Consider the following 12,584-nt stretch of genomic DNA (forward strand, 5'->3'; position numbering starts at 1 on the left):
GTCTACCTGGATCATCTCTCGGGCCATCAGCTAAAATCCTAGCTCTCAGTACAAGCAGTAAGATGATGCTGTACTTCTTCCATCTGGACTAGTCCAAGAGCTTCAAACTGACTGGCAACTCAAAAATGTTTGTTTCTTCCCTATTAGCAATACCCTGTATATTTATAAATAGGGTTATAAGAAGAGCATGGAGGATGGGAATAGAAAGTTAGAAAGCTCTTAAGGAGGAGAAGGAAGTAAATATATCCCAAACCTAATATAACCTAATTGTAGTTACTGTTACCTTTGAGCTTCCTGGTAGTCATAGCAAAAACAGATGAGAAAACAGGCACATATGTGCCCTGCCTTTAGAAAACACAATCTAAGAAAACTTGTGCTTTCAAATAGTAAAAACAGTACTTCTATTACTTCTTCTAACAACCCATTTAAATGATGGCTTCCTTGACCAAAACTCTTTGTGCCATGTTTTCAAGGGTATGACATGAGGATAGTGTGTTGCTCTCCATGGCCTCTTCTCAAATGCCCTCATGTAGGTTTATATCAGTAAAAGGATCATAAAGGACCTAGAGCACTTATGCATGACAGCATGACTTGGAATTGGGTTTCAACCTTGTTTCACTTATTTGATGTTAAAGAAATTTCTTGACATGCCTAAGCCTCAGTTTCCTGGTTGGTAAATAGAAGGAATTACAAAATTTACCCCCCGGGGTAGCCTGGGGTTAGATGAGGCAGCACACATTTCTAGAGGCCAGGAGGCCTCCACTACCTCAAGGCCTTGCTTGCTCCGTCCCCCAGATGGACCGCACAGAGCACAAGGGTGAGCTGCAGACAGACAAGATGATGAGGGCTGCCGCGAAGGACGTGCACAGGCTGCGCGGCCAAAGCTGTAAGGAGCCTCCAGAAGTGCAGTCATTCAGGTAAGTTGGCGGCCCTCGCCAGCCCTGGCCTCCTTCCCCGACCTCACTGCGCTAGTCCCCTGCACGGGTCTCTAGCAGAGCTGGAGCGCATGCCGTGACAGATGTTCATCCTCTGTCAAGCATCCCTGCCTGTCTGGGCTTCTCGGTGCACGTCCCCCGCCTGTCTTTATCTGTCCCCACACAACTCCAGCTAATTCGCTAGATCCTCTTGTTCATGAATGTGCCACCTGCTCCAGGCCCCCGCTCCCAGCGTTTCTGTCACTGGTGATTGCCCAGGATTGGCTAAATGACGAGTCAGCCTGGGGCGTAGCTGCCCACCCCGCAGCGCCTCCCTGCCCTGCCTGCTGCCTGTCAGGATCTCAGGGATCCACTTTCTGGCCACACTGGACTCAGGCATATCAGAGGAGCCCCTAAATGCCATTTGGCTTGGGCTTTCCACCCACAAAGGACCTTGGGTTTCGACTTCTGTTGTCTTTCCCAGACAAAGCACATGTATTTGTATATGCACTAAAGAGATCCCTTTGTGGAATATAAATATCTAAAATATTCTATAATTTATTTAATTATGTTTGGGTGTCTCTCAAATTTTTAACAAGTGGAGAATCTGAAACAAAGAAATGCGGGAAGTCACCCTAAGACCTTTTTCTTTCTCTTGCTGTGTGGGGCATTGGACTCGGGACCTCATACGTGCTACCTGAGTACTCTACTCCTGACCTGCAACCCCAGCCCTTTTCCCTACTTTACGTTGAGACGGGGTCTCATGGAGTTGGCCAGGCTAGACTATTAATATGTGCCCCTCAAGTAGCTGGAATTATAGGTGTGTATCACTGAGCCCAGGTCCAAATGCCCTTTCAAACTCAGAGATGCCTCTGATTTGTATGATTGGTCATACAAAAGTGTCCCCTAAAGCAGTGGTTTGCAACCAGGGATTTTTATTTATTTGTTTATTTTGGTACCAGGGGCACTTAACTACTGAGCTACATCCCCAGCCCTTTTTATTTAAGAGACAGAGTCTCCTTGAGTTGCTGAGGGCCTTGCTAAGTTGCTAAAGCTGGCTTTGAGTTCACGATCCTCTGGCCTCAGCCTCCTGAGCCAGGTGCACCACTGCGCCCAGCATCCAGGGATGATTTTATAGCCCCTCCGCTCCTTACAAGGGACATTTGATTTGGCAGTGTCCTTTTTTTTTTGAGACAAGATATTACTATGTTATGCAGGCTGGTCTCAAACTCTGTAGGCTCAAAGAGTCCTCCCAGCTCAGCCTCCAGAGTAGGTGGAACTATGGGTGTGCACCACCATGCCCATTATCCATACATTTTTGATTATCCCACCTGGAGCCCTGGAAGGCGACTGATAACTCATGGTTAGAGGCCAAGGACGTTGCTAAATATCCTACAACATCTAGGGCAGCCCCCCAAAGATGCAGGTATAGCCCAGTGGTTGTGTGGGTGCTAACAGGCACGAGGCACCAAAGAGAAAGAATGATCCTGGACCAAACATCTCTCAAGAGACCCCAAGCCCCGCCCTAAAGGATGCCTCTTTACAGGGAGAAGATGGCGTTTTTCACCCGGCCTCGGATGAACATCCCAGCTCTCTCCGCAGATGACGTCTAATCGCCAGAAAAGTATTCCCTTTGTCCCTCTGACCACGCTGTGAATGTTGACTGTGGCTAAAGTTATTTATGTGGTGTTATATGAAGGTACTGAGTCACAAGTCCTCTAGCTCTTGTTGGTTTGAAGAAGAACCGATTTTTTTAGTTTGGGTTTTATTGTTATTATTAAAAAAAATACAAAAAAACCAGCATTAAAAAATGACAAGATTGTATAGTTTGTATATTTAGGAATGTATTTTTGGGAAAGAAAATTTAAATGAACTAAAGCAGTGTTAAGTTACTGCTCTTCCTAAAAATCTAGATTTTTTTTTTCCTTTTTTTGTACAGTCACACCTTTTAGAGGTTTTCCTGCAATAAAAAGTCATGTTTGAGGGACGATAATCCTGAAAGGACGTCCTACAGATGACACAGCACAGCTAACCTTTCCTAGTTAACATATTTTGTATAATATTAAAAAAAAAATGCAAAGACACCATTTGGGGGATTGAGAGGTGCATCCATGAATCTTCATGAGCTGTGACGTGTAATATGTGGCCGCCTGACTGCAGTGGGCAGCACAGAGCTGGCCGAGCATCCAGCCCGGGCTGGCGATGGGCCACACTGCTCTCAGATGCCCCGTGAAGCCACTGATGGGAGTGAGGGAGGGCTGCGGAGAACTCCATCCAGTTGTGTCTCCATCAATAAAGTGGCCTTTTGAAAAGAATCTCCTCCCTCTTGCTTTTTCTCTGCCATCCCTCCCGTCTGTGTTTCCCTGATTTTGGACTCTCTCTTTCTTCTCGTTTCCTCCTCTCTCATCCCCAGTCTGGGGGAGGAAGAGGATCTTTTTCTTCTTTTGCCCACTCTGCTTATGTGCTCATTAGATTAAAATTCCCAATCAAGAGGCAGTATTCTCTATGCCTGCTCTCTCCTGTGGAGTCCCACCCACCAACCTTGAGAGGCAACTTTGCAGCTTCTTCCTGTGAGTGTTAATCAACATCACCCCCAGATTCAGTGCTGTGGGTCTTGGAGTGCCCGGGTGGTATTGTGCAAGAAGCCAGGGCAGCGTTCTGTGGGGGAGTCACATCAGGAATGCTCTCATGGGCCTTCATGTTTGCAGAAGCGACTGCAGTGAGTCAGAAATCATCTGTGGACAAACAGCAACCACGACAGACTCTCGTCCCCCTTGCTCTCCCTGATGTCATCCTGAGCAGCTTCTCTAGAAGTACGTTGCTCCAAGCCAGATCAGAAGCACGTGGGTAGCCGGGTAAAAATGGAGACTCTTGGTGCTCCATGATAGTACCCTTGCCCAGCATATGCAAGGCCCTGGGTTCAACTTCCAACAATGTAAAAAGAAGAAATGGTGCCGACTCTAGGCAGGCATCATGGTACATGCCTACAGCCCCAGCTGCTCAGGCGCCTGAGACAGGAGGATGGCTTGAGCCCAGAAGCTTGCGGCCAGCCTGGGCAACATTGCAAGAACTAGTCTCAAAAAAAAATTTAAATGAAGACTCTTGGATCCCTCTCTGGACCCACAGAACCACCCTCCCTCACACTGGCATGGGCCCACACACCAGCATTTTACACGTATTCTCTTTTGAGCATGTGTTGGCGGGGGGTGGTTAGAGATGGACCCCAAGGCCTCATGTGTGTTGGGCAAGTGCTTTACATCCCAAACTACATCCCATCTCCCACTGCGAGTCCTACACAGAGCGCAGGGTTTTGTTTTTGGTTCTGTTGGTTGATTGGTTGGGTTTTTTGGTGGTGCTAGTGATTAAACCCAGAGCCTTGCACATGTGAGGCAAGTGCTGTACCATTGAGATGCACCCCAACCCTTCAGTGCAGTTTTGAGGGACCCACTAATATAAATTGAATGACTCCCAGACAGAGATGGAGATAAAAAGGCGAGGTTGGCCTTCTGCTGGTGAGTTCCACCAGGAATGCCTATGTGCACAGCCTCTGCAGGAAGGGGGGATGCTGGGGGCCTATGGGGGGAGAGGAGCCCCCTTAACCTGCTGTTGAGGCTCCTCCCCTCTCTCCCGGCTCCTTGCCTGGCTGTTTCTTACGTATACTGCACCTCCACGGACGTGGAATCGCTTTCTTACCCATGTGGCTTCAAGGGCTTTCAATAGACAGGAACTAGGGTTTGAATGTGGTCTGAATGTGTCCTCTGGGAGATGTTTGTCTCCCAGTGTGCAGTGTTGGGGTGGTGGAACCTTTAAGACATGGTTTTTGCCTTGTGAAAGGTAACGAGGCCAGGGCCCTGCGGCCTCAGAGGGGATGAGTGCTCGTCTCGTGGACTGAATTCATTCCTGAGAATGGGTCGCTGTCAAGGGAGCCTGGCACCATCCCTGAACACACTTCTGAGTGCACCACTTGCCCCTCACACAAGCTCCCACACATGTTCCCACCATTATGGTGCCACCTGCTCTTGAACATCCAGGACTGCAAGCTCACTAAAAACTATTTTCTTTATCAAGTATCCAGTCTCAGGTATGTTGTTATAGCAACAGAAAATAAACTAAGACAGAAGGTCTCCCTGGGTAGGTAGTATCCAGTTTCTCACCACCAACCTGGGCTTCCTTCTTCCCCATGGCTTCATAGTTAAAAACACATTAGGCTTTGATGTATTTACTCTCCTTCCATGGAATTCTACCCCACATGTTAAAGGTTGATGTCATAGTTTCCACATATGACTATCAACATCATCCCTAAGTTAATTGTAGTAGGTCGTGGAGCATAAGGATTGTGTCTCATGCTTTTCTGTGACTCATTAAGCTACATCTGGTCATGGTTCCAGCTTCATGGGGCAAACAGGAGTAGAGAGGGAGGCCAACCTGCAGAGAGAAGCAGGGGCAGAGATGGGTTGGAGTGGAGGCATCCTGGGGGACTGGGCTGAATCCACTGATAGCAGCTCCTTGCACTATCTGTAGTCCTTTTGGTGAGCTGAGTCAAGAGAACCTGACCAAAACATTCAAGGTCATGAGATAAAATTGCTTCTCAGTTGTACCTTCTTCCGTGTTCGGCCCTCCCAACCACGGTCAGTCCCTCCCACCCCCTCTACATCAGGGAAGCAGAGCTCAAACACCTTCCTGGTGTGTGGGAAAAGCTACGTGGAACAGCTTCTGCCACCAGAAGTGTGTCTTGGTGTCGCATCATTGAATGGAGGAGCCAGACCACCTCTGTGGAAGTCAGAAGGTCTCCTTCGAGCCATGGTGTTGAAATCTATAGACAGTTCCCTGGCAAGTCACCAACACTTTAGGTTGTTTGCAAAGAGAGAAATTAAAGGATAAAAAAAAAAAAAAAAAAAAAAAAAAAAAAACATCTACTTGGAATCGCGCATGAATCTTCTCCAGAACTTTCAGGAAACAAACCCAGAAATGTCAAGGTTGAGCTGCTTAAGGTGACACAGATAATAAATGGCCAGACGCCAGGATACAAATCCTGACTTCCAGCAAAATCTCCAGTCTCTTCCAGCTGCAGTCTCTGCTCCATGGTGGATTGCCACGTCACATGAAGCCTTCATTGTAGGAAGTTAGAACTTCTGGTTTTGAAAATTATGGAATTCTGTTGTTCTCTGTGTGCTCAGGGAGGAAGTCAGGGCACCAGGACCCCAATCTGCAAAAGGACACTCTGCAAACCTCATTGCATCTGGGTGCCACTGGTTGCCTTTTGAACTATGGATCCTTTGTAATAGTCACCCTGATAGTCTTTGTGCTTCCTGCCTCCCAAGAAGGCTGATGGATTCTTCTAGGTGCCGGACATGGAGATGCATGCCTGTTGTCCCTCCATGCAGGAGGATGAAGCTGGATGACTGCTTGAGCCCTTGAGTTTGAGACCAGCCTGGGCAACATAGCAAGATGCTATGCAAAAAAAAAAAAAAAAAATTCTTCCAGCTTACTGTCCCCTTGTCAGGCAGGCTGCAGCCACACTGGTCTTCCTCTGCCTCCTTCCCTTTGGAGACTTACAGTTCCAGTTCCTTCTGTCTGCTCTTCTCCCCGTCTTCCCACCATTCTCACATGCCCGCCCATCTCCACTCATCAGATCTCAGCTCAGGCCTCACCCCTAGGGGGAGCCCTCTCCACATTGGGCACCCTAGTCTCAAGCTTTCTATTCTAGAACCTGGCTTGTCTACTCCAGGGCATGGTGGGCAGTGACTGGGAACATCTTTCCTCGCCGTCCTGACTCCAGAATGCAAGCGCTTACCACTGGGACTTGGATACCTTGTTTTCAGAGGGGCCTTGATAAACATGGCAAAATGAATCAAACAAATGAGATGAAGAGTCTGCCTGAAGGTTCGGTCCCTCACCTCTGTCATTACTAATCAGGAAGCCTACCAAGTTACTGGGATCTGGCCAGTTTTATTATTTTAAGCATTAATGCATGCTACAGCAAATCCCAAGGATTCACAAAAGCCATAGTAGCAAATCTTTCCACTCACTACAGACCTAGACAGTGTACTTTCAGATCAAGTTTACCTATTTTGAATTCCTTTATACTTATAATAGGTAAGTGCTATTGTCATCCCTGTTTTACAGTTGAGGAAACTGGCTCAAAAAGGTTAAATTACCTGCCCCACAGTTGGTAAGTGACAGAAAAAGGATGAAACTCATGTTTTCTAAGGCACATCAGGATAGGGGCAAGTCCATTTCACCCTTCTGTCCCCACCCATCCAGGTACCTCCCTGAAGCCATCCTATATTGCCAGTTTCTTCCACATCCTTCCAAAGAGGCCATGCATATATAATTTCAGATGTGGGGGGGTTCACCTAAAAATTATAATAAACACTCCTACTCATTTTCTCAATATCAGGAACTCTCCTCATTCTTTTTAATAATGACAATCTGCTGAATAGATGAGCTATAAGTTAATCGAAGGGCACTTTGGTTGTACATAATCACTTGCTTTTTCAAACAATGTCCTTTGCCTCCTTTTACCCATACATCCTTTCACACCTGTATGAATGTATCTGTAGATAAATTACTTCACCTTTTTTATCCCTCAGGGCCTCACACATGCTAGGCAAGTGCTCCGCCACTGAACTACACCCCAGGCTTTTTAAAATTCCATTTTGAAACAGAGTCTCACTAAATTGCCCAGGCTGGCCTTGAACTTGTGATCCTCCTGCTTTAGCCTCCCAAGTAGCTGGGATTGCATGTGCCACCATGCCTGGCTTGCATACATTTTTAAAATGTGCCCTCAGGGTTCCATGTGAAATTATAAAGTGCTCTCAGCTGCGTGTCATCTCCACTGCTTGGAGGAGCAGGAAAAGATAGGACTTTGTCCTAAGTTCTGTGTTCAGCCTGACCCTTCTACACCTGCAAGATTTTGAGCAAGATATCGCACCTGTCTTCATGAAGGTAACAAACTGTAGAGACTAGGAACTAAGTTAGGGTCTGGTGGGGAAGTTATGTTCTAGATGCTTCTAGGAATAGCACATCTTCACGTTTGGCCTCCAACATATGATGGCTTCTCCCAGGGCACTTGGGATTGAATACCTGCAGTAAGGAGAGTACAGTAAGTACTGGAAGCCCATACATGAAGCTGGTCAGAGAGAACAAGCACGTAGCTTGGCTCCCTAGCGTTCACCACCCATGTGTATGTATCTGACTCACTGGTTTTGTCTGCTTATTAGGATGTTGGAGCTGCAAGGGCTGCCCCGTGCATGTTTTCCTCACTACTGTAGTCCCAGGACCAGTGCAGTCCCTGGCCGCTGCGGATCCTCAATTACTCCGTGAATGGAAATACGACCAAAGTTCTATTTCCATTCTGCTCAGTAACTCGTAGGCTGTGGGTAAAGGTTCTTATATTTATAACTATATGCTTATTTTCATAGATATTATTGCTTAGGAGGAGAAGAAGTAAAATTTAAGGTAATCAGTTTAAGGAAAAGTGTACTATTAGATGGCAGAAAGGAATGGTGATAATGGAAACATCTGGAAAAGGCTGAGTTCCTGCATCTGGAAGGATTCCAAGTGGCCACCTAGCACAGTCGCCTCAGTTCATGGAGGAGGAAAACTGAGGCCCGCAGCTATGGGTGCTGGAAGTAAGCTGAGCTCTTGGTAACCAAGGAAAGAGGAGTAGGGCTAAGGCAGGGTATTGGGCTGTCTCCCGGCTCCTTCGGTCTGCGGCCTCTGAGAACCGCCTGGCTGGGCTAACACAGGAGGCTAGCTCGGCTGTATATGAGACAGTGTTTCCTATTCCCACCAGCCCCACCCCACCTGATCTGTTCCCACTAGGTGCACATGCCCTGGGTTAATTAGTCCTGTGTCTTCTGTGGAATCTCTCTGCCCATGTCCCCAAGATGCACCAATGTGTCTCCTAAAACAATGTATCAAGTTGCAGTGTGGAATTCACCTTTTTCCAAGGCATCCCCCTTATCTAGAAACTCCCACAGTCTCTCCCTTTCCCATGCACATTCTCAAGAATCATTGTTGGAGTTGAAAATGCCAAGAGGCACCAAAGGCTCCTGTGGAAGCAGCCCCTCCACCTCGTTGCAAGCCCAGCCTCTGGTTGGCCAGTCTCCAAGCCTCAGCCACCTCCGTTACTGACAAGACAGAGACGACGGAGATCAGTGTGCACTGTAGTCCTACCATAGAACTCCAGAAGTAGCGTTGGTGCCACTGCCACCACCCCATCCCCAGGACCCCTTCTCTGCAAACCCAGAAGGCCAGAGGGAGCCCTGTCCTTCTGCCTGGCCACAAGGCCTCTCTCCACCTGGCATGCCCCTCCCCATCCCATATACATCCCAAACACCATCTCTAGAAACCCTCCCCCCCCCGGGCACCCCCCAGCCAGGTCATCCCACCCACCACCAACCCCTGCAAGATTGTCAGCTCCTGCTAGGCAGGGACTGTATCTCATATCCCATGTCTTCCTTTTGGATTCTCAGCCCAACAGTAAGTTGCCAATGTGACCTCCAAAATATATTATGAAGTCATCCATTTCTCCCCGGCTACCACTTCAGTACATCATCCTCACCTGGATGCTTTGGAAATCTCCACTAGTTTGTTTGAGCTGCTGTAACAAAGTAGCACAAAGAGGGTGGCTTAAACTGTAAGGATGTATTTTCTCATTCAGAAAGAGAAGTCAGAGATCAAAATGGCAGGAGACAAGAATGGTTTCTTTCCAGGCCTCTCTCTTTGGCCTGGAGATGTCTATCTTCCACGACTTCCGTGGTCTGTGTGTTCTGTTTCCATATCCCAGCTTCTTGCAAGGACACCAGCTATTTTGGATTAGGACTCAGCCTCAAGAACCTATTTTACCTTAATTACCTCTTTAAAGATCCTGTCTTTAATAGAGTCACATGCTGAGGTACTGGGGGTTGGAATTTTCACACAGGAATTTGCAGGAAATACCACTTAGCCCATAACACCCTCCCATCCAAACCCCCTCATGGTCCCCGTTCTGAGTAAAATCAAAATTAAAAGCCTCTTCCTTAACCAATAAACTCCTATATGGTCTCACTTTTTTGTCATCTCTCCACCCCATTCTCCATCTCTCACCCTCCATTCTATTTTTGAGTAGATTGAGCTCCTGCCTCTGGCCATTTGAATTTGCTGCCTTCACTGCCCGGAAAGGTCCTCTTCAGCCAGTTAAAAAAACAGTTCTTTGGGGACCGAAATGAGGCAAACTATGTTATATGCATTTACGAATATGTCTAAATGAACCCCACTATTATGTACAATTATGATGCACAAGTAAAAACATTTTTAAAAAAAAGTTCTTGATCAATGCTCTGTAAGAAGCACTGCTGTAAACGAAGGGTCTTCCAAAGGGGCTGGATGCACCATGGGGAATAGGAAGACATTCTAAGCGTCCCTGGGTACTAGGGGATTCCATCTCCAAATCCTGAATTTTTGTGTACTTCATTTTTAAATTGATCGGCTGGCTTCCCAATGATCTTTTTTGCATCTACTCTTCCACGGGAAAGTCACCCTCCACTGCCCTGGGTGTGGATTAATAGGAACCCATCAAGGGTCACTTCAAGACATTTTTTTTTCCTGAAGAGGAATTCTTGAGCATGAAACAAAGGAAGCTCCATAAAAAGGTCTACAAAATAAATAAATAAGAAATCCTGCTGGGCATGGTGGCACACACCTGTAATCCCAGCAACTTGGCGAGAAGGCGGAGGCAGGAGGACTGCAAGTCCAAGGCCAGCCTCAGAAATGCAGCAAGACTCTATATAAAAATTAAAAAAAAAAAAGTAAAAAGGACTTGGAATGTTAATCAATGGTAGAGCAACCCTGGATTCAATCCCCAGTACCAAAAGAAAGGAAGGAAGGAAGGGAGGGAGGGAGGGAAGGAAGGGGAAAAAAAAACTGTCATATGGAACAACATGGATAAACCCAAAGGACATTTTGCAAAGTAAAATAAGCCAGGCAAGAAGGACAAATGCTGACTGATCTCACTTTATGTGGGACTCTAAAAAGTCAAACTAACAGAAGTAGAAGGTAGCATGCTGGTTATCAGGGGCTGTGGTGGGGAAACCAGAGATGTTGGACAAAGGATATAGACTTGTAGTTTAGCAGGATGAATAAATTCTGGATATCTAATGTTTAACGTGGTGATTTCATTGATTCATTGAGATGAGATCTCACTATGTTGCCCAGGCTAGGTCAAACTCCTGGTCTCAAGTGATCCTCCTGCCCCAGCCCTGAGCCCCTAGCATGGTGACTCTAAACAATACTGGGTGGTGTACTTGGTCCTAAGAGACTAGATCTTAAATGTTCACAACACACACGATGATAACTAGGTGAAGTGAGGTATGTTAGCCAGCTTGACTATGATCATCATTTCACAGTATATACAAGTTTCAAAACTCATGCTGCATACCGTTAGTATACACAATTTTGGTTGTCAATTACATCTCAATAAAGCTGAGAAAATATATTTAAAAGATTTTAACTCAAAAGCACCTGCTCAGAGAGGCTTTCTCTGACCCAAATCACTCCATCACATTACTTTCCTGCCAATTAAAAACTGGGATTGTCACTTTCTTTACTAACTCTCCACTCTAAAATGGAGGGGCGAAGTCTTCCTGTTTTCTCTATATCCGCAGAGCCAGGAAGAGCATCAGACACAGTAATATGCACAATAAATGTTCATTGAATGGATGGATGGGTTTATTAATTCTGTGCCCATTTCATAGAGGAGCAAAATGAGGCCCTTGAGAGACAGAGGGTCTACATAAGTGCCTATGATCGAGACAGCCCAAGCACAGAGCAGCTTGGGTCAGACTCCCCTCAAGTCCTCTGCCCTAGCCCCCAAATGCCTGGCCAGCCTCCCGCTGTCATCTGCTCTCAATATCGCCTGGGTCCCGCCAGGGGGCAGCAGAGATGGCGGTCCTAGAACAACTCAAGCCCGTAGGGACCAAGGGAGGGGTTTCCGCTTCCGGGCGCCGCTAGCTATTTCCGCTTCCGGCCACTTGGCTTGAAAGGCGCTGACGGTAGGATGGACGCTCTAGTGGCTCGGTGCTCGGCGCGGCTGCTGCAGCAGGTCTGTAAACTTGGGACCTCGGAGGGGAGGAAGCAGGCCCCGACTCCTGCCCTAGTGGCGCTGGTGCTGCGGCAGCGAGGCGGGGTCTCGGGTCTCTGACGCGGGAGCCCAACTCCCGAATCCCTGGCCTGCAATGCCAAGGCACATGCTTTCCCCGGTGACTGTTTTCTGTGGGAGAAGGAATGGGTGGGAGAAGCGAAGACCTATCATTCCAAGGCTTGTGTGACCGTGACACTCTGAGACGTGGCCGGCCCTGCACTCCCCGACCTCCGCGGTCCCTCCACCCCCTGCACCTGTGCCGCCTTAGGGCACGCGCGGGGCGGGGCAGGTCGGCTGCGTCAGGCTGTGCGACTCTTGCCTAGGTCCTCTAACAAGCAAGAGGATTCCTGAGAGGGAATACGTGGTTCATATTAATAAGCTGGAGTTTGCTTTCTGCCTTAAGCATTCGTAGGGGGAAAAAAAGAATCACAAGTTATAAAAGCGAAAGTAGGTCCTGCTTTATTAGCTTTTATGTCCAGGTGGGAAGAGGCGATAAGAGAATCGTTACCCTACCCGTTCTTTCCTTTTACAGGAACTGCTTTGTG

General features: G+C 47.4%; 2 protein-coding genes across 7 annotated transcripts in view; both read left to right on the forward strand.

The window, feature by feature from the left end:
* Wwc1 (WW and C2 domain containing 1) overlaps nt 1-3,229 on the forward strand; it is a 146,441-nt gene extending 143,212 nt beyond the window's left edge. For all 6 annotated transcript variants that reach the window (XM_040272079.2, XM_021732790.3, XM_040272080.2 and 3 more), the window contains 2 exons: nt 796-917; nt 2,461-3,229. In XM_040272079.2, coding sequence (XP_040128013.2) covers nt 796-917; nt 2,461-2,527 — 189 coding nt within the window. In that variant the 3' untranslated portion in view covers nt 2,528-3,229. The remainder of the gene's footprint in view (nt 1-795; nt 918-2,460) is intronic.
* An 8,655-nt stretch (nt 3,230-11,884) lies between these two features.
* The window catches only part of Rars1 (arginyl-tRNA synthetase 1), a 33,857-nt gene continuing 33,157 nt past the window's right edge, over nt 11,885-12,584 (forward strand). The window contains exon 1 of the mRNA XM_078052272.1: nt 11,885-12,000. Coding sequence (XP_077908398.1) covers nt 11,956-12,000 — 45 coding nt within the window. The 5' untranslated portion in view covers nt 11,885-11,955. The remainder of the gene's footprint in view (nt 12,001-12,584) is intronic.

Source organism: Ictidomys tridecemlineatus, chromosome 1, assembly GCF_052094955.1.
Source record: "Ictidomys tridecemlineatus isolate mIctTri1 chromosome 1, mIctTri1.hap1, whole genome shotgun sequence".
Classification (NCBI taxonomy): Eukaryota; Metazoa; Chordata; class Mammalia; order Rodentia; family Sciuridae; genus Ictidomys; species Ictidomys tridecemlineatus.